General features: G+C 39.4%; 1 protein-coding gene across 1 annotated transcript in view; it reads left to right on the forward strand.

Annotated features, from left to right (window-relative positions):
* The window catches only part of LOC140322930 (potassium channel subfamily T member 2-like), an 85,233-nt gene that overhangs the window by 25,305 nt on the left and 35,659 nt on the right, over nt 1-24,269 (forward strand). The window contains exons 7-10 of the mRNA XM_072399585.1: nt 636-710; nt 8,231-8,314; nt 16,683-16,777; nt 20,218-20,398. Coding sequence (XP_072255686.1) covers nt 636-710; nt 8,231-8,314; nt 16,683-16,777; nt 20,218-20,398 — 435 coding nt within the window. The remainder of the gene's footprint in view (nt 1-635; nt 711-8,230; nt 8,315-16,682; nt 16,778-20,217; nt 20,399-24,269) is intronic.

The raw sequence follows: 24,269 nt of genomic DNA on the forward strand, positions 1-24,269 counted from the left end.
CCAAAATTGGCCTTAGACTGTACAAGGGACAGAAAAGGGAGATCTCTAGGGCAGTGGTCCCCAACCTTTTACTGGTCACGGACCACTTAAATCTATGGACTTCAGACAGCGCATGCACGGTCCAGAGTCCTATGTCACTCATAGGGGAAGAAACTTCCACCTGCATGTCGTCATAATGCCAAAACCCGCCCAATGCCATTCTTTTATTCAATAATAAAATTAGGTTGTGAGCTCTGTTAAGGGACAGTTAGTGACATGACTATGGACAGCGCTGCATAATATGTTGGTGCTAAATAACCCTTATTTGTAGACATTGTTAAAAAAAAGATGTTATGGTTACCTGATAAAAAAACCAAACATTTCTACAGAGCATTTATAAATGTTAGTTATACATACCTTTTCCAAATTTCTTCTCTTCCATCACATAGTATGTGTGGCTCACAAAGAGCCTTTTTCTAATACTAATATGTAATATGTGCAGCCATCAAATGAATAGCAATAGTATAGATTACTCACTGATTGAAGCCATTAAAACGCTTTCATAATTGTAATACATGGTTGTGTATTTGTTTTCAACATGTTGCTCACATTCCTCAAAGCACATTCTTTATTTTGTTTTTTCCTTTGTATTTTAGGGGAACATTTGGGAGCAGATCTTGAGATTCCCTTTTATTTTGGAAATGTTCAACACATTGCCATTCTTTGTGACTGTAAGTACGACCCCACTCCCCCAGCTCTTCTGTCTTTGGTTCATTGCCCTTAATTCCTAATTCTTCTCATTCTGATCTATTCTGTTCCAATACTGAACTACTGGACCGATATAGCTGCTGACCACTCATAGCAGACACTCAGCGACTTTGTCCTATTAATCTGCAGTCAGGATCTGTATGCACCTTGCCTGGAAACCTTTCATGCACAACAGGAGGCCTATCTCAAGGAGTGTGGGTGCAGGAGCGTAGAAACGCTTATTATTTTTAGAGCTTTTAATCCTCAGTACAATTCCTGGAGTGGCACGGGGGTCATATGCAGCAGGCAGGTTACATAACAATCCTCCATAGCTGCATTTATAAATTATTATGGGCAGCGTGGGTCTTTATAAATAGATTGTTGGTAATTTATTTGCATTCTTTTCCTTCTCTCAAATCTCATTCAAATTCTACTTTTATTCAATAATAAAAAAAAAAATAATACAATCCCCAGCTCACAGTGCAAGAAAAATATAGCACATTTCATTGCAGTCTCTTGCTTCTGTTCTGTAAAAAATGCAACTTAGAATGGAGTTGATATATATTATATTTTATTTATGTAAAGTGCTGTGTACAGGGCCATTTTACTGCCAATAGCAAGATCAGAATTTAAGTGCAAATTCTTTCTGTTTATGAATTGGAAAAGTCACACAAATATTACTACTTAGCATTACGCCAATCTTAAAGTGGAACTGAACCCATCTACATTCCAGGGCGATGCTGTATTCCTTCCCTTCAATATCTGGCCATCTTGATTGGCTGTGCCAGAATGATGTGACTCCTACGTGGACATGAGGGAATGTATTCATCCTTGGCACACACAAATTTTGCACTTTAAACTTTGTATCACGGTGACATTAGAATGAACGAGAGCTGTTCAGTTCCATAAACTGGGGAGGGGGAAGGATCAGCGTGAGGCACCCCGCTGCTTCCTCTCCAGTAGGAAATTACAGCAGTCATCTCTGGTTGGCCATTTAGTGATCCGCCATGACAAATTGCTAAATGACATCAGGAAGCCACACACTAGATTTTCACAATCATAATTATTTGACTTGGGTGACGATTACCTTGCATGTGCACATAGCACAAGTACACACAAGTAGAGCTCTGACAACAGATCATCGCTTCTTTATTCTATAGTGATCAGTTCTTTTACCACTTACAATATTTACTCAAAATTGGAGATCTGCAAATTATTTAATTTGAATGGAATTAGCAAATTGCCAGCAAGGTTTGCAAGAAATGTATCAATAGTGGCTTTTAGTAGGGGCCACTGATCTCCATTTTGTCCAAAGGTATTCACCACTGGTCAAAGTGGTGAATGCTATAAACAGAAACCTTCACAGCTCTGAAGTGGTACAGTGATTGGGGTATCTGTCATAGTAGTAAATGCTACCCAGTGATAATGCTAATTGACAATTTTAAATATGGCACTCACCATACAGTGACAATCTGCTAAAAGTGGTGATTGTGCTGGAAAGTGGTGAATTGTAGAAAAAATATCTTTCTTATGGCGATCACCCGCCATTAAAAATGACCCTCCTACTGTGCTGGTTCAGCTAAAAATTTGTCTCTGGATATTGTTTAAAAATGTTTTTTTCCTTTTTAGCCCCAGGGTTTTACATCATGAAGCTTTTATAACCTGACATATGTGGTCAGCCAAGATCCATGATCATTATTCTGGTGGCCTTTGATAAGGCCAAAAAAAACAAAAAAAATGCTGCTCTTTATCTATGGAGGCAACAATTTTTGTCACCATCAAACTTGTGTCCTTTTCTTCATCTTCATTACTTGGAGGAGAAGAGGTAAAGGGGTTGGTAGTTTCCAAACTCTGCAACCTCACCCTCCTTGACAACTCACCATTTCCCCTCTCTGATCATAACCTTATCACTTTCAACCTATCAAACCCTTGCCCTCGCTTGCCACATCACCTTTGACTCGGCCCTCTCATTTACCCCCCATATTCAGAACATTTCCAGGTCCTGTCACTTTCACCTACGCAACATCTCCAAAATTCGCCCCTACCTGTCCCCTGAGACCACCAAACTCCTTGTACATGCTCCTATCATATCTCGTCTGGACTACTGTAACATCCTTCTCGCTGGTATTCCACTAACCCGACTCTCTCCTCTACAATCTATCATGAATGCTGCTGCCAGACTCATCCATCCTTCCCTCCGCTCCTCTTCCGCTGCATCTCTTTGTAGTTCTCTCCATTGGCTTCCATTTCACCTTAGAAACAAATTTAAGCTCCTGTGCTTTGCCTTCAAATCCCTACACAGTTATTGTCCCACTTACATTTCTGACTTGGTAAAAAAATACTCTCCCTGCCGCTCTCTCCGCTCCTCCAATGACCTACTAATGACTTCCTCACTCATAACCTCATCACACGCACGGATACAAGACTTCTCTAGAGCTGCCCTGACTCTCTGGAATGGTCTTCCTCGTCCTATTCGGCTTGCTCCTTCTTTCTGCTCATTTAAAAGAGCGCTCAAAACCCATTTTTTCAAACTTGCCTACCCGTCTTCTTCTGTTTTTTGAAACCAACACTACTTCCCACCATTACTTCCCACCACTACATATCTCCCATCCTATTGTGTGTGAAATTCCCCCACCTACTAGATTGTAAGCTCTTCGGGGCAGGGTCCTCTCCTCCTATATCACTCTCTGTATTAGTCTGTCATTTGCAATCCCTATTTAATGTACAGTGCTGCGTAATATGTTGGCGCTATATAAATCCTGTTTAATAATAATAATAATAATAATAATAATAATAGTTCACAGAAGAAAACATCATAGTTTATCCAACTGATTGGAGGAGACAAGGACACTTTATTTCTGGTATAGAAATATATCTGGAACAGGTATTTCCTGTACTGAAAATGTTCTTAGCTTAAAAAATGGAAGTATAGGCATGAATCTATCCTTTGACTAAATTCATCTCCCATTGTTGTGCATCTTTACCCTGGACACATTGTACTTCTTCATTATTCCATTTTACGCTGTTCTTCAGATCTTGGCTTCGCCTCTCCCATTTTCTGCTTGATTTTAAGTAGTACCTGTCGGATAATAATGTTTCTCCCACATTCTTGCTGCCCACGTTGGGTGCCAGGAATGCTGGAAGATCGGGCACAGCTGCCACTCACTTCCTACGAGCATCACTTTTCGGTCAGCTTGATGCCTACATGACCTTGCCCCTCTTGGAGTGCTGCTTGGCGGCTCCCTTTCTCCTCTTCACTAATCACTCCATCCTCCGGCTACTGAGTAATAAAAGCAGAGCTGTTATTAAGGCTTAGAGGAGAGATTGGAAACACGATGCTGGCTTATTAGAAGCTGGCCCATTCTGCTAAAATTACTATTGCACAGAAAAGTCGGTCCCTTGTCAGTCATCTTCTGCCTTTTAGGCTCTAATTCTAATCAGCAGTAATATTGTGTGACTTCGTGTGACCAAAGCAAAAGGCTGTGTAGGTGGTTGTATCTGTATGTGGGAGGAAGAATTCCTTATCTGCTTCAGGGACTTCAGCCAAATTGAATAAAAGCTTCCATTTAATTAAAGGATTCACTAAAAAACATGGGAAAATAGAGCAGATGTTAAGATCACTAAAAATACAGGAAGGTATTTAAATACAGTTATTATAAGAGTCCAAATCTTCTTTTTATTATCTGCTCGTGATCACTCTGTACAGCAGACTGTAGCTGTAGCTGATCCTTGGGATAGATCCTACCCTAACCCCCTCTTACACCTCAAATGAAAATCTAAATCCTATTTTAATTTTCCTAAAGCTTTGGTCATGTGATGCTCCAATCCAGAATCCTTTTTTTGTATGCACAGAGGAATCCCTCTTTGGGTCTTCATGACATGGACATAGACAGATATTGCTGTTGGCTGTCCAATGGCAGGGTACTCTTACTACCAAGAGGAGGCATTCTAGGACACTGGATCAGTGGTCCCCTGCACCCAGAAAGACATTGGCAAGGGACCAAGGAGGTGTATTTAGTTTAGTATATCTTGCTTTATGGGGTAAAAAAAAAGCCATTTGTGGGATGGGTAAAGGGGGTTGACAGCTAGAGATGAGCAAGCAAATTTTTTAAATTCAGTCTTGCTGTGAATTGGGCCATTCTCCCTTACCAAACATGTGGGCAAGAACGGCCTTTGTAAATTCAGCCAGCGAGACCGAATTTTTGGAACCTGGAGACCAATCAGGGGAGCAATCAGCTCCGCTCCTCTGATTGCTGTTGCAGTCCTGCACTATGTGTTTGGATAGAGTTTCTCTATCCAGGAACACAGTGTGTATTTCGCTGGCTGCTCATGAATGAATGCAGCGAGGGAAAAAGCCTCTGATTTTTCCCACGACCGCGTTCATTCATAAACGCAAGCCAAATGACTCGGGACTCTGAGAGGAGGAGTATTGCGGCTGCATTTATGAATGCAGCCGCGATAATCCTCCTCTCAGTGAGAGATCTCCGGGCACTACAGGTTAGAATTAGGGCTTGCCTTCATTCTGACCTGTAGTCCCCGGGGATCACTCACTGACAGGGGGATTCCCACGGATGCATTTATGAATGCAGCCGTGATAATCCTCCTTATAGTGATTTCCGATGGTTTCGCGAAATTTCACAAACCCATCGGAACTTTGAGGAAATTTTCACGAGAATGCCAGAAGCATTCTCGCTCATCTCTATTGGCACCTTTACTGTCCAATCAGGGGGCTGTGAGTGGGTCCTTGACTAAGCTTTATTACCTTGGAGAAAAGAGGTGCTATGCTTTTAGATAAAGGTGCCACAATCACAAAATGATCTCAGTTTATTTTCCTTTGCATAATTAAAAAAACAGTATATCTGTATCAGAGTTCGGACTTATGTGTGTGGGGTTGGTAGAAAAAATCCAGTTGAAAAAATATGGTGTATGACCATTTTTAAAAATTCTGCGCACAACAACACATGGTATGCATGTTGTGGTGCAACATGATGCTTTGTGCTCTGCTATACAATTTGTTGGGTTGCCATTTACAATGAACGGCATCACAAATTTATTCACACGGAGCAGGTGCATTGACATGTGTTTATAGCAATTTACTTTGCCTCAATGCAGAATTGTGAATGGGTCCTTCAAACCAAAAGGGTTTTATCTGCAGATGGATCACTATCATAGTTCATGTTCCAGGGCCCTGCTGCCCTACCTGGGGCCCTTAGTGCCCCTGCAGAGTGAAGTATGTGTTTTTTAAAGTGATCATTATTTGAGTGAAAGAAACATATGTGCTGTTCATCCATCCAAAGGGTATTTCCTCTGATCTTTTATCATAGATAATTTTGTGAGAAATATCAAATTGGCATAAGTAATTTTTTTTTGCGGGGGGGCAGGCAGCACAGATGTAGAGGAAATATTTTTGTAATGAGGCTGTAAATGCAGTGCTATCTTAATGTCTGTAAGTCTCATGCAACATGTCTACAATCAATGACTATCTCATGATGTCCCTATAATGTGTCCAGTATCCAACAACTATTGCATGTGCACAGTTCCTGACCATCTTCTATCTGAAGTCTCCGACCATCTCCTATGCCATTTTTAAAGTTTCTGTACATCTACTACATAATGTTTGCAATCTCTGGTAGTACACCTGCTGTCTCTGTTAAACTTCTGTACATCCAGGCTCTGATCATTCCTGTAAAAATGTTTGCAGTCTCTGGCAATCTCATGTAGCATGTCTCTAACCATTTCATGTACAGTGTCCACAGGCTCTGACCATTCCTGTTTGTAGTCTCTGACAATCTCCTGTAGAAAGTAGATTGACCACCACTAATCTAGGGGCTGATAAGAAAGGCAGTCATGATTTTCATTAGCATGTTACCTATTTCAGAAAAAATAAACTCTACTCTTTGAAAAATCTATGAAAAACAAGTCTTGCACATTAAGGGAAAGCTGAGATATTGCATGAAGACAGTAATTAAATCAGACAGCACAGCGAAGCCATGGCATTTACATTTAGGTAAAGAAGTTTTTAATATTCTGATCATATTCTTTTATTAATTTTCATCCTGTACTTCATAGCAAGCACAATGTAAAACTCTCTGCATAGTTGGGTACATTTCTATATTCACATTTTGTAAAGGACAGGTGATCAGATTAATAAACACACACCACACTTGTTTAAAGGATACTCTTGGTTGCAGAAATGCCCGGTCTGCCCCCGCTACTGGCTATGTTTCTGGGCTCTGTGCCAGGTTGGCTCTGAGTAAGTTATGCCCAGATTCAAATGAACAATGAGAATTATTTACTATTGGCATCTAGACTGTTCATTTGGTAAAGTGAAATTCTCACTCATCTTTCTCTTTTTTCGATTTTTTTAATTCTCTTTTTTATACAAGGCATAAGATATGTTATGAGATATACTATTGAACTATTAATATAGAACCAATTTATATAAGATTTGAATTTTGATTTGTACTATTTTGTGACCTAGCGTATATTGCATGTCAGTGATACCCCTGAGGAAGTAATTTTTTTGGCAAAACGCGTCTGGAATCCCCGAGATGACAGTGATTACCTACTGGATATATTGATAATATTGAAATATGCTATAGTTCCTATGAGATTTTAGCAGTAAATATCCAGTGCCAAGTTGGCCAAATTTACTTATTTTATTGATTAAAAACGTTTGTTACTTATTACTTCTTATCACACAAGTTTTTGTTACAGGTAAATTTCATTTGCATGCCAAAAAGGCCTCTTTCTGTCTTTTAGTTATATTGTACTGAATGTGGTAAAAATTCCCTTTAAAAAGTACATAACAATACAGTGCTTCTTTTAGAAGACATTTGGATATCCTAATAATGCAAGACAAGTATTAATGTAATAGCATAACTATAAAAGGGCCATATAGAGGGCTTCTAAATACACAATATGCCCCAATAAAGTCCTAATAAGATAGTTCAGTTTCAATCAAGATATTACTTAAAAAGCTACATCTAATCTTTTGATGTAAAAAAAAAGTTACTACTTACTGCCTGATGCAGCAAGTCATGCGAAACGTGTCATTGATGTACAGTGTTCGTAAATTGTGTACTAATAAAGCTGTAAATTTTAGTTGTTGTACATGAAAAGTCCCATGTTGCTGTTTTTGAAAACATAAGTGTATCTTAATGATGTGGTACAGATATTGGAGACCTGGCTCCCCATTGAACACTTTGGAAGTTGTAGCATAAACATCTGAACTTAATTATTAAGCAGACTTAAAATCCCCTTCCCAAAAATACTGAAATACTTACCTGTCAAGTGGAACAGTCTCTCCCCTGGCTTCACCATACTACCAACTCTCAGATATTGTTATATCTGGTTGCATCAAAGCATGTGTTTGTTAATAAAAGTACTGATTAGGTGCTTTACACAGAACCAGTCCCTCACCATGCTGAGAAGATGGCAGTGCAGTCCAATGTACAGTACTATAGATCTGCTTTTATTCACTGTTATCTTTGCTCTATTTTAGGTGTTCTGGCCTCCACTGAGAAGTCTTTATATTCCAGTCTTCCTCAACTGCTGGCTGGCAAAACATGCCTTGGAGAACATGATTGTAAGTTACCTTGTCTGCTTCTTTAAATGTGTTTAAGAATAGTGGGCCTGATTTATTAAAGCTGTCCAAGGCTGGGGAGGATACACTTTCATCAGTGAACCTGAATGATCCAGTAAACCTGGAATGAATCTGGTCCAGGATTTAAAACATTTACTTACAAATGCATTCCAGGTTTTCTGGACCACCTGGTGAAAGTATATCTCCTCCAGCCTCGTAGAGCTTTATTAAGTCAGGCCCATTGACTAGGATCTGTATCTTGCTCCTGGTTTCAAAGTAGAGCAGGATATTCTTTTTTCCCACTTTCTGTAGTGCCTACTTTTTCTGAAGGGTTGGCATCCATCCTGTTTTTCCTATAGAACATGCGCTCTTGTTCTAACTCTCCTTGTCTTCCTCTGTTTTGCATCTCCAAACCTGTCTCTCCCTTGTCCTTTCATAATGTCTCTGTTACTGTGCCCTCCGTGTTGTCTCCATGCTAGCTCTGTAAATCTGGCTATCCTGTGCACCTCCATGCTGCCTATCTGACCTTGGCTCTTCTGTTCTCCTGTATGTTGTCATTCTAACCCTGGTTCTGCTCTTCTCTCCTTTATTGTCATTCTGGTCCGGTTTCTCTTGTTTGCTTTCATAATGTCCTTCTGGTGTTGTCTCTCCTGCTCTTCTCCATGTTTCATTTTTTAACCTCATTCTTGGCTTTCATGTGCTCCTCCATGCTACCTTCCTAAGCATGGCTCTAGTGTTCTCCTTTATGTTGTAATTCTAACCTCAGTTCCCCTGTTCATCTCCATGTTGTCATTCTTGTCCTGTCTATCTTGTTCTGCTTCATTATGTCATTCTGGTCCTGTCTCTTCCATGTTTCATTTTTTAACCTCTCTTTTCTTTTCTATGCTTCTTCTCAGTTCCTGGCTTCCATGTGCTCCTCCATGTAATCTTTTTAAGCATGGCTCTCGTCTTCTCCTATATGTTGTACTTCCAATCTTCGTTCCCCTGTTCACATCCATGTTGTGATTTTTGTCCTGTCTATCTTGTTCTGCTTCATTATGTCATACTGGTCCTGTCTCCTCCATAATTTATTTTTGTATCTGTCTCTTCTTTTCTATGCTTCTTCTTAGTTCTGGTCTTCCATGTGCTCCTCCATGTAACCTTTCCAAGCATGGCTTTAGTGTTCTCCTCTATGTTGTAATCCTAACCCTGGTTCCCCTGTCCATCTCCATGTTGTCATTCTTGTCCTGCCTATCTTGTTCTGCTTCATTATGTCATACTGGTCCTGTCTCCTCCATATTTTATTTTTGTATCTGTCTCTTCTTTTCTATGCTTCTTCTTAGTTTCTGGCTTCCATGTGTTCCTCCATGTAACCTTTCTAAGCATGTCTCTCATCTTCTCCGCTATGTTTTAATCCTAACCTTTGTTCCCCTGTCCATCTCCATGTTGTCATTCTTGTCCTGCCTATCTTGTTCTGCTTCATTATGTCATTCTGGTCCAGTCTCCTTCATGTTTCATTTTTGAATCTGCCTTTGTTTCTGCTCCATGCTGCCTCCCTGCTCCTGGCTTTCCTACGTGTGGTCCTCCATGCTTCTTCTCTAAGCCTGGCTCTACTCTTCCCCTCTATGTTGTCAATCTAGTTCTGATTGCCTTGTTTTCACCCATGTTGTCATTCTCATCCTGTCTCCCTTGTTCTCCTTTGATGTCATTCTGGTCTTGTTTGTTCCTCTCCATACTTTGTATTTGAATTTGTCTCTTCTATATTATCTGATCCTTGAATTTTTTATCTCCACGTGGCTTCTATTTCTGCTGTGCTTCTCCATGCTGTCTCTCCAGTCCTGTCACTCATGTGTTCCTCCATGCTGCCTTCTTTATCCTTTTTTAACTTGTGTTTTACCATGATGCCTCTCTGATTGTGTTTTTTTTGTGTTAGTCTAATTTTATATCAGCTTCCCTCTTCTCTTTTATTTCACCATATTCTAATGCCAGCTACTCCATGTTTTCCAGCTCTTAAACCAATATCACCCCAATTTGCCCCTCCATCCTATCTGGCTGGTATTTAAGATACTTTAATCCAGCCAAAGAATAGAAGCAGCATCATGGGACCAGCATAGACTTGTTGAATAAAGAAATAGAATACTTACTAATTTTAACAGAGCAAAGCTGTTTCTGGAATGGTATTAACATTTAATATTTCATTTTACTGGTGTTTTTTGGAGATGTTCATTACTTTAGCTGACGTTTCTTAGTATTGAGAACTGTCTGTTCTTGCCGGAGGACTTTCATTTGCTTTGATTAATCTCTTTAATTTGTTTCAAACTATCCCTGATGTTAAAAGATTTGTCAGTGTTGTTACTCCTTAGAATCTTTTTTTGTGTGATGATGTGCTTGAATCTAGGATAGACAATGCTTCTGTTCATTATATCTTAATCTTAGGCAGGATTAACAGCTAGGAAGTTAGAGAAGATACTCTAAAGATTGATTTTGCCTGGATGGAAAGATAATTAGGTGCTTTTTAATAAAGGGGCAGCAAGCTTGGCGAGATGTCCTTAATAATACACAACAACATTTTTCTGCTTGCTCCGTTTATACCAGTGGTGATCTTTCCTGATGGATTGCCACGTTTAGAATATTCCCACTTTCAGTGATGAGAGATGGTGTTCATTCTAATGACCACTTTGGCAATTGCTAGATAGTGTTCACCACTTTGAAAGTAAAGAACACCCTAAGCCACAATAAAAAATTATCCGTGTTTGTTCCATAAGTGGCAATCAGCAACCGTAATAAAAGTCTATGGCTGCTGTTGATCACTGTTAAACTTGAAAATTGTGGCTAAAAAAATTGTCAGTTAGTTACTCCATAATGGTGAATGGAGATTATGATGGAAAAAATGGGTAAATACTGTATAGAGTGAGTGTAAATCACTGATTGTCACCCTAATAGGGTCACCTATGTATAGGTATGGCATGATAATCGTAGCAAGACAAAGAAGTGGTGATCTATTATCCAATAGCCCCTTCCTTATAAAGAGGTTCCTAAGGGCCATTTCAGACCCGCGGTGAGCTGCAGCATTCTGTCTTGGGGTCAGCTGTAGTCTCAACAGCACCCATTTAAGTGAATAGGAACAGTTTGTGCACAGAGCTGCAGTAGAAAGAAGTTCGATTCGAGAAAATGACAAGTTTTTTTTCGCCACCCTATTGCTTTTGGAAGAACCATGTCACAGCCACATGCAAATGTGGTTACCTGTCGTGTGGTTTTCTGTTCCCGAGTGCACAGCAGCAGTTTACCGCACAAGCAGCCATGATTTTCCATTGCAAGTATTAAAGGGCCCTTAAGCTTTGCTGAGCCAACATCCACCCTACTTTTTCCTACCTCCCTGTAAAAATTGTAATTTGTGAATGATTTAGGGGAGCCCTTAACCTCTATATTTTTTTTACCATCATATACCAAAATTGCTATGATTAACTGATACTAAAGCCTGAAACACGTAAGTGTTTGAGTGCTTTTACCACTGTTATAATTGTATGCTTCAATAAAGCTGTCAGTTTTATTTGGATACAATAGTTTTAGTTGGAGCTTACAATCATCCATTTTATCTGTGATTATCTGGACACTCATACACCAGAGGGAGAATTAACTGCATTCTTAGGGGTGAGCTGTCTGTGCTTACTTTTCTGCATTTCCATTGGATAGTCCTACAAATCACTGGAAATTATAAAGATTGCAACACAGCCAGGTCAATTGGAGTTCTAGTGCTAAAATTGGCTGTACCGTGGAAGCATAAACTCCCAAAGCTATAGTCAAAGGAGGAAAAAAAAAGAATGTGAACCATAAAAGCAAAGAACCACATTTTCAATTGTCAGCTCCATACATGGAGGATAATGAGCAGCTGCAGCCTAGCGCCTTAGGAACGCAGCTGTGAAAATCTCTTTTTTCACCTCCATCCTACTTCTATGTATGAATGTAAATGCAACCGTAGGGAGAAGTTTCTCTAACTGGGCTGTGGTCTGTAGTGCTAATGAATGTAAAACACCCTGCATTCCCTTTCTAATTGAGCCATAGCTGTGTAGAATCTATTTATACGGTATGAGATCACTTGTGTGATACTCTGTAGCACAGTTCTCATCTGACAGGTGTCAGCGGGACTTTGCTCACCTGCAGCTGTAGAGTTACGGTATTATATATTGTGAGATCACCCGTAGCAACGGGGTCAGAAGACAGCAGTGAATCAGACAGCAGACTTCAAAGTTGCAGTTGAAAACAGACTCCTGCCTGTCTATTTATTAGCACTTTAACAAACAAAAGAAATGGATTGGCTGAGCAACTACATACCTTTACTGAGATAGTCCCTCTCTGACTAACATTACAGCAGTTTAAGGCAAAACCAATACAAGACAGTCTTTAGATAGCAAACAAGCATGTTCCACTCACATGTAATCGTTGCTGGTGCAAGGCCGAGCTCTGTTCCCCCACAGCTCTGGGAACTAACTGAGCGGCCTCCTAAGCCTGGATCCCTCTAGCTCTCTCTCAGCCTGGATCCCTCTGGCTCTCTCTCAGCCTGGATCCCTCTGGCTCTCTCTCAGCCTGGATCCCTCTGGCTCTCTCTCAGCCTGGATCCCTCTAGCTCTCTCTCAGCCTGGATCCCTCTGGCTCTCTCTCAGCCTCTGACTACTCACTCACAGCCTGGATCCCTCTGGCTAAATACTTCCTCCTTCTCCCTACATCTGAGTGCAGGTGCATATTAACCAAGTCAGGATTGGGGTGGCCAAGGAACCCACCCTTTCACTCCTGTGGCTGGCTCCAGGGCCCTAAAGAACCAGGTTTCTTACTAGAAACTTACACAGACCTATCTGCTTTCTATTCCCTGGAGCCTTTTTAACACTTTCCCTGACATTCTTAGTGACACTCTGTCACAGTATATACAATTTATGCAATTTTAAGTTTGTCCTTTTCAAAAAGGTTAGCACTTTTCGGTGGGATTAACACTTTTAAAAGATCGCAACTATCTGTTTGAAACATAGTAAATGCCAAATTGAGGGGTGACCAGCCTGCTCACTTATCTCCTTCATTCTGGGGAATGTTTAGTCTACAATAGAGATCAGGATGTTTCAAACAATAACTCTCAAGTCTGTGGCCACAATGCAAGTCTAAAGCTCCAATTCACTGCCTATATTCAAATATAAACTGATCCGAGTACAAACCCAGATATATATTGTTACCTGAGAATACAGAAAGATGCTCTGACGTGAGAATAATCCTAGGGCTTATAATGCAATCATCACTGCTAACATTCAAAACAGTAATTAATAAAAATGCTAATAAAAGTGCCATGAATAAAAACATCCATGGTGACTTATTTTTTAAACATTTTTTTTAAGGTGAAAAAAGATTAAAATCACATGGGCTTAGTCTATATATATTGTTTTCTTTTTACAAGTTAAAGTATTTTGTACTTTTCAGTTGGTTATGAGACATCACTTGCTCCTAAATGATCTTTTATGCAGTATTGTTGGTCACCATTAGATGGTGCTGTGTCCTCATGTAACAAGTGTAACAAACTAAAATTGTTTCAGACTGCAAGAGATTGTTATACACTTTACATAAGGACACAGTGACATCTAGACTATAAACCACGATTCTTTCTCTTATCGTATTTTCAGGTAAAGTATATATGGTAAGTTTATGGGCACTTTTAAAAATGTGATAAAACGTGGAAAAGTGTCACTTACTACTTCATTTATATTTATGATAATTTATAGTGATTACTGTAAAGAAAACTGATTGCCCTTTCATAATTGTGCCATAATGCAAGCATTGATAAGGAAACAAACATTTAGAAAAGACCAGATTCTTTTTTATCTGACCTCCCCTTTATGATAAATAGGTCTCTAAATTCTCTGTACTTATAACAGACCAGTTCACCAAACTTCTGAAGCTGAAGAGGAACATTTCTCAAACACTTCTTTGCTTATCTTCACTTTTTCACTTCACAACTTCAGTGTAATTTATTAGAATTTTTTCCATTATAGGTTATTTATTGTACTTTTATAACTTTTCCATCCAAGATAGCAGTTTTTTTTTTATACACCTGATGAAAAAAATGGTGAACACATAAATCAAATTTTCACCACTACTACCACCACCACCTCTTTGTCGTGCCCCAGGGTTTGGTCATAGTGCAACTGGCAAATTACCTTCTGGTCCTGCTGTTTAAAAGCCCATCATTAAGCTTGCAACACCATCTTTTCCTGCCTCCCGTCACCTATTTATTTTTAAAATCTGTATGGATCTCTCTTTTTTGAAGTCTTCTATCTGGACATATAACATCAAGGGATCTCATGTAGGCATATCCTGAATTCTGCAAAGGAACAATGCCATGTTAGCTTTGTTCTGAGCTGCAATCTCTGGGGAGTTTTTAATCAATTGATGACATACCCTCAGGGATTGTGCCTATAGAGTCCTGGATTCAAGGGAAGAAGGTATTACTTTTTATTTTATATTGTGCAGAGCAATTATTTTTAAGCTTGAAAAGGCTTTAATTGTGTGTTTTTTATTATTATTCTTTGATGCTTTCTTACTTTTTTGTGTTGTTCGTGCCCTTTTCAGTTTTCATGTATTTTTATTTGACCTTTTATAATGGATGCTGCTAAGAGGAAAACCATCCCTAGTTATTTATAGAGGGGCCATTGGGAGCAACAGTCTTGGAGAACAGACATGTAAAGGGACTAATATGACAGTGATCATTTATCATGTCCTCAATCATGACAATCTCCTGTGTGTTAAAAGAAGACAGCGCACCTTCAATTTACATCATACCTAGTCCAGGGACCATTATAATATTATCCAAGTTGGATCTGCACAGAGCTCTTCTAAATTTTATTAAACAGAAACTCAAAAACTTAATCAACATATTCATAACAGCATATTTAGTGGTATTGATCTGACATTTCTCAAGCTGGAACTTGACTGCGTCCTGTAGAATGACTTTTCTCCCAAATAACTTCTGTAACATGTCTTTCTCCTGTAGCATGTTAGAAGTTTCTTAACAGTTTTCTACAACAGTTCTACATTGTCCTAATATTATGTGTGATCCATTATGGGTTCATATCTAGTAAACTAACTATTCTCAACCAGTGGATCCCCAGGGTTTCTCCAGAGGTTGATAGGGGTTCTTTGAAATGTAGTTGATTGACCTTATTGGATGATGCCTACATAATTCTAATACCATGTGGAAAGCCCAGCTGCATGAGTTAGGTTGTCTATAAGGATGACATTCTAGCCACAAATGTATGAGGGAGATCTTTCCATTGGCCACCAATATAGGAGGCGTTTGTCAGATTGATCCCCAATAAATTGGTTTTAGTAGGTTCCCTACTACCTGAACTTATTTTTCAGGGTTCCTAAGGGTTTAAAAGCTTGGGAAATGTAGGTTATAACTCAATATTCCTGAACTTTTTTAACATGGGGGGACCTCTTGAAATAATTTTTTTCGGGGAATCCCCTATTATGATTACTATATCCACAGAGTGATGGTCAGTTGAAAGAATACCTCGTACATTTCTAGTAAGACTACCACTTTTACAGATTAGCAAAAGATTATAGACCTGAGTATCACCAACTGCTAATTGTTCAAGGAACACCTAGAAACTTCTAGAGGAACTCTGGTTAAGAAACATTACTCTAACTTTGTTCGTGAGAACATTTTGGTGGTCCGTGGCTCTGGCCGGTATGCCCTCCAGCAGGGTCAGGAGAAGGACTCACTAGCCAGAGCTGTGGACCATGTCCCCAGTTCAGATAGAAGGCTCGGGATGGTGGGTTAGTTGTCTCTCTGGACACAACCCGCCTACTCTACCATTGCATGCTCAGACCTGCGATGGGAGAGTGGGCAGGTTCTGGCATCATGACGTCACTCTGGGGGAAGTTTTTTTCCCTTTGAGTGACACACAGCTTCCCGCCCATGGGCTGTGTGAAGCCCGTAAGTTTAGTGGTCTGTAGGTCCGAAAAGGATGGCAAACACTGCTCTAACTGAATGACAATGCTGATATGTAACATAAACTTCCATGGCTTTTTTCACTCCATAAATTCTTTTATCATCTATTTGTACCTATTTTTGCTTTTTATTGTCACCAATCTTTTATCCTCTTTCAGCCACTTCCTGTCTACACGTTCACTATGATGTGTACTTTATGTACTTGTATGTTTACACTAGTTTCTATAAAAGAAGAAGTGGGCTCCATTTACATTGATGCCTCAAGCAGCAAAGTGATTACGCTTACCGCTGCTTGCCCTTTCCAAATGTCGGGCTGTCACTGAGAGTGAAAACGGAAGATGATATACATTGTAAAGCCTCATTAATATGGCCCATCATTTATGTATCTCTTCTTTCTGCCAGAATGACCTGCATCGTGCCATTCAGAGGACCCACTCTGCCATGTTTAATCAAGTCTTCATCCTCATTTGCACCCTTATCTGCCTCATGTTTACCTGGTAAGTATGCTTCAGTGAAGGCACAGATGTGACTGGTGTCAGCACACTTGTAAATGGCTCTTTATTTTCACAGCAGCTAGTCTGTCAAGGTCCTTAAAGTGGACCTGTTGCTTTGTATTGCCAATACAAGTACAAATGTGAAGATGAGATAGATAAACTATGCTGGTGTTTTTTTTTTCTATAAGAAAGTTATAAAGCCTAAATATGGGCAGATTTTAAAGCAATCACACCCCCCTCCCCAACTCATGATTTTACCCAGAGTAATATTTGGCCTACTCAATGGTCACACAGTCATCCATCCTTCAGTTCTCATCAGAATACTGGGTCTCCCAAGTAACTCCTTCTTACTCTATAATAATGTGCCAAAAGAACATGTGAAATTCTTACGGGTCCTAAAAGAAGCAATTCCCAAATCTCTCCATGATAATCATGTGACCAATGTCATTACATCAATCACTTATTCCAAGCAGAATGATGATCGGGCAAATGTGGCTAACCAAAAGGTTTGCCTAAAGCTTTGTATTTATAAGGCTTAGGGATTGTAGAAAGCAGATATCAGAAGATGAGCATGAGTTGCTCTACTGCCATCATCCCTAATACTAAACAATAGCAATCATTACCAGTAAGTACCTTCCCTTCAACAATGCAAACATTACAAATGGCTGTCGGGAGCTTAGCCAGTCTAGATTCCTCCTCTTGCCTCATGACTTATGTCAACAATCACCAGCTAGCCAAACCAAACCTTTTTAAACACAACTCCAGTCTCACCTTTGGGAAACTTTCATACATTTAAAAAAAATTCCAGCATTCATACATGTTTTTAATGAACTGCATGTAATACAAGTTGGGTCCTCTTCTCTCCAGCGTCATTGGGAGGTTTTAAATTCTATACAGAGGGATGCACACATAAGGATGTGTCAGGCCATTCTCTGCAGAATTTTCTTATAAACTCAGGCTGATGTAATGGCACACCGCTCCTAGGGGGCAGATCCTTGACACCCAAGGCTCACAAGAAGTGGGTTGAACATCACTGGCTATTCGAGTGATATTGGGTAATCTTTCTTTCTTTTCTGACTGGTTGTAAATGCTGTTGAGAATGATGCTAATGTAGTGATCTGTCATGCCATTCTCTACAGCAGTCTCTAGTGATATCAGGCTTATATATTGGGACATTCCTAGGGGGTGAGTCTTTGACACCCCGAGCACACAGGAACTTGGTAGAATGATGCTGGGCATTAATTTAAACCAGTAACAGAGTGACTATACTGGACACATAAAAGACTTGAAGCCTGGGAAGGTTGAATATTATTTGACTTTATTATTAACTTTTTTTTATATCCGAAGGGGTTCTATTTTTTATGTAACAGTAGAGCTACGCCTGGAACGCTAAATGTAGACCCTAAAGTGTTTTGCACTAGGTTGATGAAGATGAAGGTACAATCCTATTGCCCTTTTAGATGGCAAAAACAACCTTACCAACTGAACCAGTAAGGCATACCAGTAAATGGTGACAGTGAGTGCTCACCCTTTCCACTGTCTGCTGAATGCCTTTCTGATCCCCAGAGATCTTCTGCTGAAGTTCATAGTAAACCAACAATTTTCCAGTAGTGATCGCTTGCCTTGACTTCAGAATCCTACAATGACTTAAAGATCAGAAGTTGGAGCCGGTGAGACCAGAAGATCAATATTCCCAGTGTTGGTTTCTGTACATCAAAACATAGTGTTTCATTAAAACAATCTTCAGTGGCCAGACTTGCTTCAGTTATTTTTTATAGCTGCAGGGGCCCTTGAATTTGCACTTTGTTACAGTGCAAGCACAGTAGCAGGTTTACTGCAATGCTGTCATTTATCACTGATCATGTGGTTTTTACTCTAGGTAACCTTTTATTATGTAATGTTTATCATATGTCCAGTCTAAATTCCCAACAGGTACGCCAAGCCATGATATGCATTTCTTGAACACTTATAGAGGTAGAAGGTGAATTACACAACACTTGTTATGATCTACAATACATTATTTGCCATCCATTGTTATGATCTTTTCTACAGCTGTAAAAGTCAATCACCTATGCAGCAGATTATTTATTGCTGTACTGGTTGGCAGTAATATAATAATGGTGAGGATTTTGTTTTGCTCTACCCTTGAGATTCAGGCAAACAAATTGCTATGGTTGAGCTGCCCACCTACTCATATGCATCTGTATTATTGTGCTAAGGATGTCAGCTCATGAGCTCCACTGGGGCAGAATCGAATATGAATAATGTAAAAAGACTCAGTGAAATATGTTGGTTCTATATAACCTTTGCAACAAGTAAAATAAAATACATGTGTGAGTCCTTTGTCAACGTTTCCAGCACCATCTATTGGTTGTGGGTAGTACTCCATCTAAAATTGTCGCTATTCTTTTACTTTGGCTTCATGACTAGCCACTATTTAATCACTAAAAATGCATTGATTACTGTATATCTGGAAATTTATTCTGCAAGACCCGGCTTAATATTGGACAAAGTAGGCAGTAAAACAATCAAGTTGCTTTTATTCTGTATAGTTTTTTTCCCCTATCATTTCACTTTTTTATCCCTATCATCAATAGAAATATAACACTATCATATAAGCCTAAAGACACCTCATTGATTAAGTCTAATACAGGTCAAGACCAGGAAAGGGAGAAAATGCTTCAGTTGCTTTACCTAGAGTAAAGTATAGGCCGGCTTGGTATTCTGTGCTTATAAAAATCTAAAAGGCACTTTTATGGCCCCTGCCATGGGTGCACGAAGTACTATAGCTCATTCTCCTTGTGAACCTGAGAATTGTGTGCAATTCTAGCTCTAGCTGTAAATTGCTGGGTGTGGGTAACCATGTCAGAAGTGGATTTATGCTCACCTGGGCCCTCCAGGTCCTCTTATCTTCTACTAATCAAGAATTTTTACTTTTAACCCTTGTCAGAGTGTCTGATGCCTACTTCTTCCCCTGCAACAGACAATGGTTCCTTCCCCTATCTTCTCCATTACTGCTCCATATTATAATATTTTAGGCCAGCGGGAGGAACCATAGTGTGCAGCAGGAGACCAGGCATCTAACACAGCTGAAATTGTATTGGAAGTATAGAGGCCATTACTGTGTGGGGCTGTGTAGTTTGGAGGAACAGACCATAGCTCAGGTGAATATAAATCCTCCTTGTGTAAGTTCTACTTTTATACATTGGAAAGTAAGTACCTGAATGTGGACATTCATGGCATGATCTCCAGGGATTCTTTTACAAAAATCTGTCGATTTATAACATTTGAAAGTTATATTACCATGTTAGAAGTTCCATGAAATGTTAATGATTAAATATGATTTATATGTCTACCTTCTCTTTTAACTTACTGGTGTTTCCTTGCCTGTAATTTTTGGTTTCTTCCATTCCTTTATCATGGATGTCCTCTTCTCTGTTTAGTATTTGCGGCATTCAGCACCTGGAGAGAGCAGGCAATAACCTCACCCTTTTCGACTCCTTATACTTCTGCATTGTCACTTTCTCCACTGTGGGATTTGGGGATGTGACCCCCAAGATCTGGCCGTCACAGCTCCTTGTGGTCATCATGATCTGTGTTGCCCTTATTGTGCTACCTATACAGGTAAGCTTGAAGAGCCTTTTCTATGTCAGGGTAGAATAAACATTACAGTACTTCTCTGCAATACATTCACATTGATGATTCCTGATGATTCTGCCCAAAATCTAAAGCGCAGAAGACATTTCCACTGACTAAAAGTTCTATAGTCCACCAGAGAATAGCTTGGGGCCAGGGAGATAGCAGAGTCCGTGTTGCCAGCTCCTACAAATCATTTGGAGCAAACTTCTTTATTCAAAACACTATGGGGTCTATTTATAAAGCAGTAAATCTGACATTCCCATAATCATTCAGTAGTAAATAATCAATGACTGTCATTGAAACACATGGACCTGAAAGATTCTCCACCAGAAAATGTTTCAGGGAATGTCAAATGAATTGGTTTATAAATAGACCTCTATATGTACCTATGTTTCAATTTGTTCAATTAGAGAATCAGCATATCATTGTACGATGGGCTTTGCAATGCTATGACGGCCTTTCCAAGGGTGCCAAAAAACTATTTTTTTTATCATTGCATAAAAATTTGGAATGAAACTCATGTAGGAAAAAAATCAGGTATATTTTTTTCTTTGTTTTTTTCAATGTGACTATTGCAGTGTTTTAATAGTTTTCATTTTGATTGATAGCAAATATATTTAGGGCTGTAACTATCTTGTGTGTAAAAAGAATCTTTCCATTGGTAACATCTCATGAAAACGGTCATCTGATGAAATTGCTTTGACATTAGGATGGAAAATCATTTTGACCGATACTTTCAACTTTTTCTGTCCTCTGTGATGGCTTTTCGGTCCAGAATGCTGCGATGTTGTTCATACACTTTGCATATTCATTGAATCATTTCAATGTCTTCAAATCAGTCTGTTTTGGTATTCTTGATGAAGATATTGGAGCTAAAGCTAAAAATCAGCTTTTGCAGTACAAAGAGATCTATGATTCCTCTTTGTTCTCTGTGCCTGGAATAAGAGCAGTTAAATTCTAGAAATCTCTCTGCAAATGCATCTAGTTGCAGTGAGATTGAGCCACATGCTGCTTCTAGAGCAGTGGAAATGAATGGAGCCCCATGAAATGAAGTATGGCCAACTCCGTCTCAAGACGCAACTGCTATTCTTCTGGGCAGAGGGAGGCATGAAAAATATATCACTCAACACCTGAATACTGAGTTCATTAGACTGTGGGAATTCTTAACGTTACTTTTTATGTTTCTACTTCTCTTTACTAGTGTTATCCCCATTTTGTCCAACATTTTTTTAAAGAGTTCATTATTGTAAGACTGGATTGTACTGCAGTTATCAAACAAACTATGTTAACCTGGTCATAAATCCAAAAGTTTGGTTAAACACTCTGAACACTTTAGCTGTCTCTATAGTCCTGTTGTCTTGAACAGCATGCAACCACGAGTGGTGGACCTATAGTTCACCCGTAGTCCATGGTGACACCAATATTGAGGGGAAACCATAGACCAGGGGTGCCCAACAGGTAGATTGCGGTCTACCGGTAGATCGTAAAGGCAATGTGAGTAGATCGCGGAACCCTGCCTTTCAAAATAAACTCTACCACGCATAGGAGTTAATAAGTCCAAATACCCCTCCATCACGACTGATGATCATTTGGAAGTCTGTTTGAGGCTGGCTACCAGGAACTACTGTCCTGACTATGCAACTTTGGCTGATTCCATTCAGAGTAAGGTAATGGTCAAAACCATACAGAATTGTATTGTGCCATACATGTTCATGCTGTTATATATATAACATATATATATATATAATATGTATACAGTGCACATATATATATATATGTTTAGCATTTTTATTTTGGGCAGATCATTTTGAATTAATAAAAGTATTTAAGTCATTTTACAAGTAGCTTGCAAGCCAAAAAAAATGTGGGCACCCCTGCCATGGACAAATGTGGTTTTGAAAGATTAACCCCCCTCCCATGGAAGTGGTCACCTAGGGAGTATCCTTTGCTGACAAAGAAACTAAGGTATTTTGGTCACATTCCCTGACTGCCATCTCTTACCTATGGACATGTTAAATCAGAACTTTTTTTTTATTATAGATTTTTTTTATTATAAATGATGGTAAAAACAAAATTTACTTGTGAGGTGTCAATCAAATGCGCATTGAGTGCAGATAATAAAACTGCAGCTATCATTTATTGTTACACTAGTGTCTCTCCTTGGCCAATCAACACCTTGTATTGCCTTGTGCATAGCAAAGGTGAAATGTTCATAAAGATGATCTTGGCATGAATGACACCCCCATTACAAAGCAATCTGGACATTAGTTATACCTTACGTAAGTGGCTTATATTTATACATACATTTATAAGAAAAAAGAATAGTGAACCTGGAGTTTTACTTTTTAGGGTTATTCTGCTGACTGAATAAAAGTTTAAGTAAAGTCCCAGTGTTTTCCATTTTGGATTGAGTAGAGAAAGTGTTCATGTCTCTCATTGAGGAGATGTGTAGACAGATGAGGAAGACACCTGTCATTAGAACAAGTTTGCCCATTGGAAGGCTTTCCCTGTAATCCTGTTCTGCTGACAACACCAAATGTAATGTTTAATTATCTTCTTTTTTAATTAATAATCAATAATTTGACAGTGATCCACAAGACAAATAATGGTAGTGAGAGGTGAATCTCCCTGATGGAACAGTTCTTATTGCTATATGCAAAATATGTTTTAGCTTTAGATATGCTTTGATAATGCTAGAGAGTCTCCAGGTCTGTGTGCCTAGTGTGAATGGCCCCTATCCTGGGGAATATTTGAGAAAAGTGCCCTACATTCTCCAATATTCTCCAGGATAGGTAAGCCCCTCATATTACATTAGTAAGCCTTGTGGCTCCCAGGTGCATAGCAAACTACTTGCATATGCCCAGGAATAGCAATCCACACCACAGGTTAAGGCTTTGCACACTTTTACCATATGTAGGTGTAATGCAGTTCTTCCCTCAGGGAAGGAAAAGCAATATTATGATTAGAACCAACTTTCCCAGAACCACACTCTGAGCCTGATTTATTAAAGCTTTCCATGGCTGGAGAGGATACATTTTCATCAGTGAACCTGGGGGATTCACCAAGCCTGGAATTGATCTGGTCCAGGATTCAAAACATTTACAAGCAAATGACAAATTACTTTAAAGAAATCCATTCCAGGTTTTCTGGACCACCCAGCTTCACTGATGAAAGTATAACTTCTCCAGACTTGAAGAGCCATAATAAATCAGGTCCATTGATGCAATGCAACTGCGTATAAATGTGTACACAAAATGATTCTAAACCATTAATTACATGGGAGCAGTTGGGACTGTGGTTGAGCTTGTGGCAGAAGGCCATGGTCATCTGCATGTCTTAAATGGCCCTAGCAGGAGGACCCGCAACACACAAAGGTGGGCAAGAAGCGAGAAGGACTGCCATAGCTGACCTGGTCACACCTTTACCTAAAATGTATTATATTTGGATACAAAAGCTTGACAATATGAAGTACAACCACAAACTATGTTCTCTGTAGATTCTTAGCAGATAATTAGGATTTTGCCCAGTAAGAAGTGAGGTTACCCAGTCACTGCCCTTTCATTGAGTGTTAAAGCAATCTTGACATGTAGATAATGACACAGAAGTGTCATTCTCATTGTTGTGTGAAAAATAAATGTATTTTCCACAAGGTGTTGGGAACTGTGCAAGCAAAGATCTGTGATTACAGAAAGTTCCATGAAAGTGGTAACAAGGTGCTCAATTATGTTGCAGGCCAGCCATATATCTGCTGATTCCTGAATATCTCACTCTCTCATTTTTCCTGATAAATCTCTTTTCCCTCCTACCGCCTTTCTCTTCTCACTGGGAATTTCTGTACGGAGCTTCACAGAGATGT

This window comes from Pyxicephalus adspersus, chromosome 2, assembly GCF_032062135.1.
Source record: "Pyxicephalus adspersus chromosome 2, UCB_Pads_2.0, whole genome shotgun sequence".
NCBI lineage: Eukaryota > Metazoa > Chordata > Amphibia > Anura > Pyxicephalidae > Pyxicephalus > Pyxicephalus adspersus.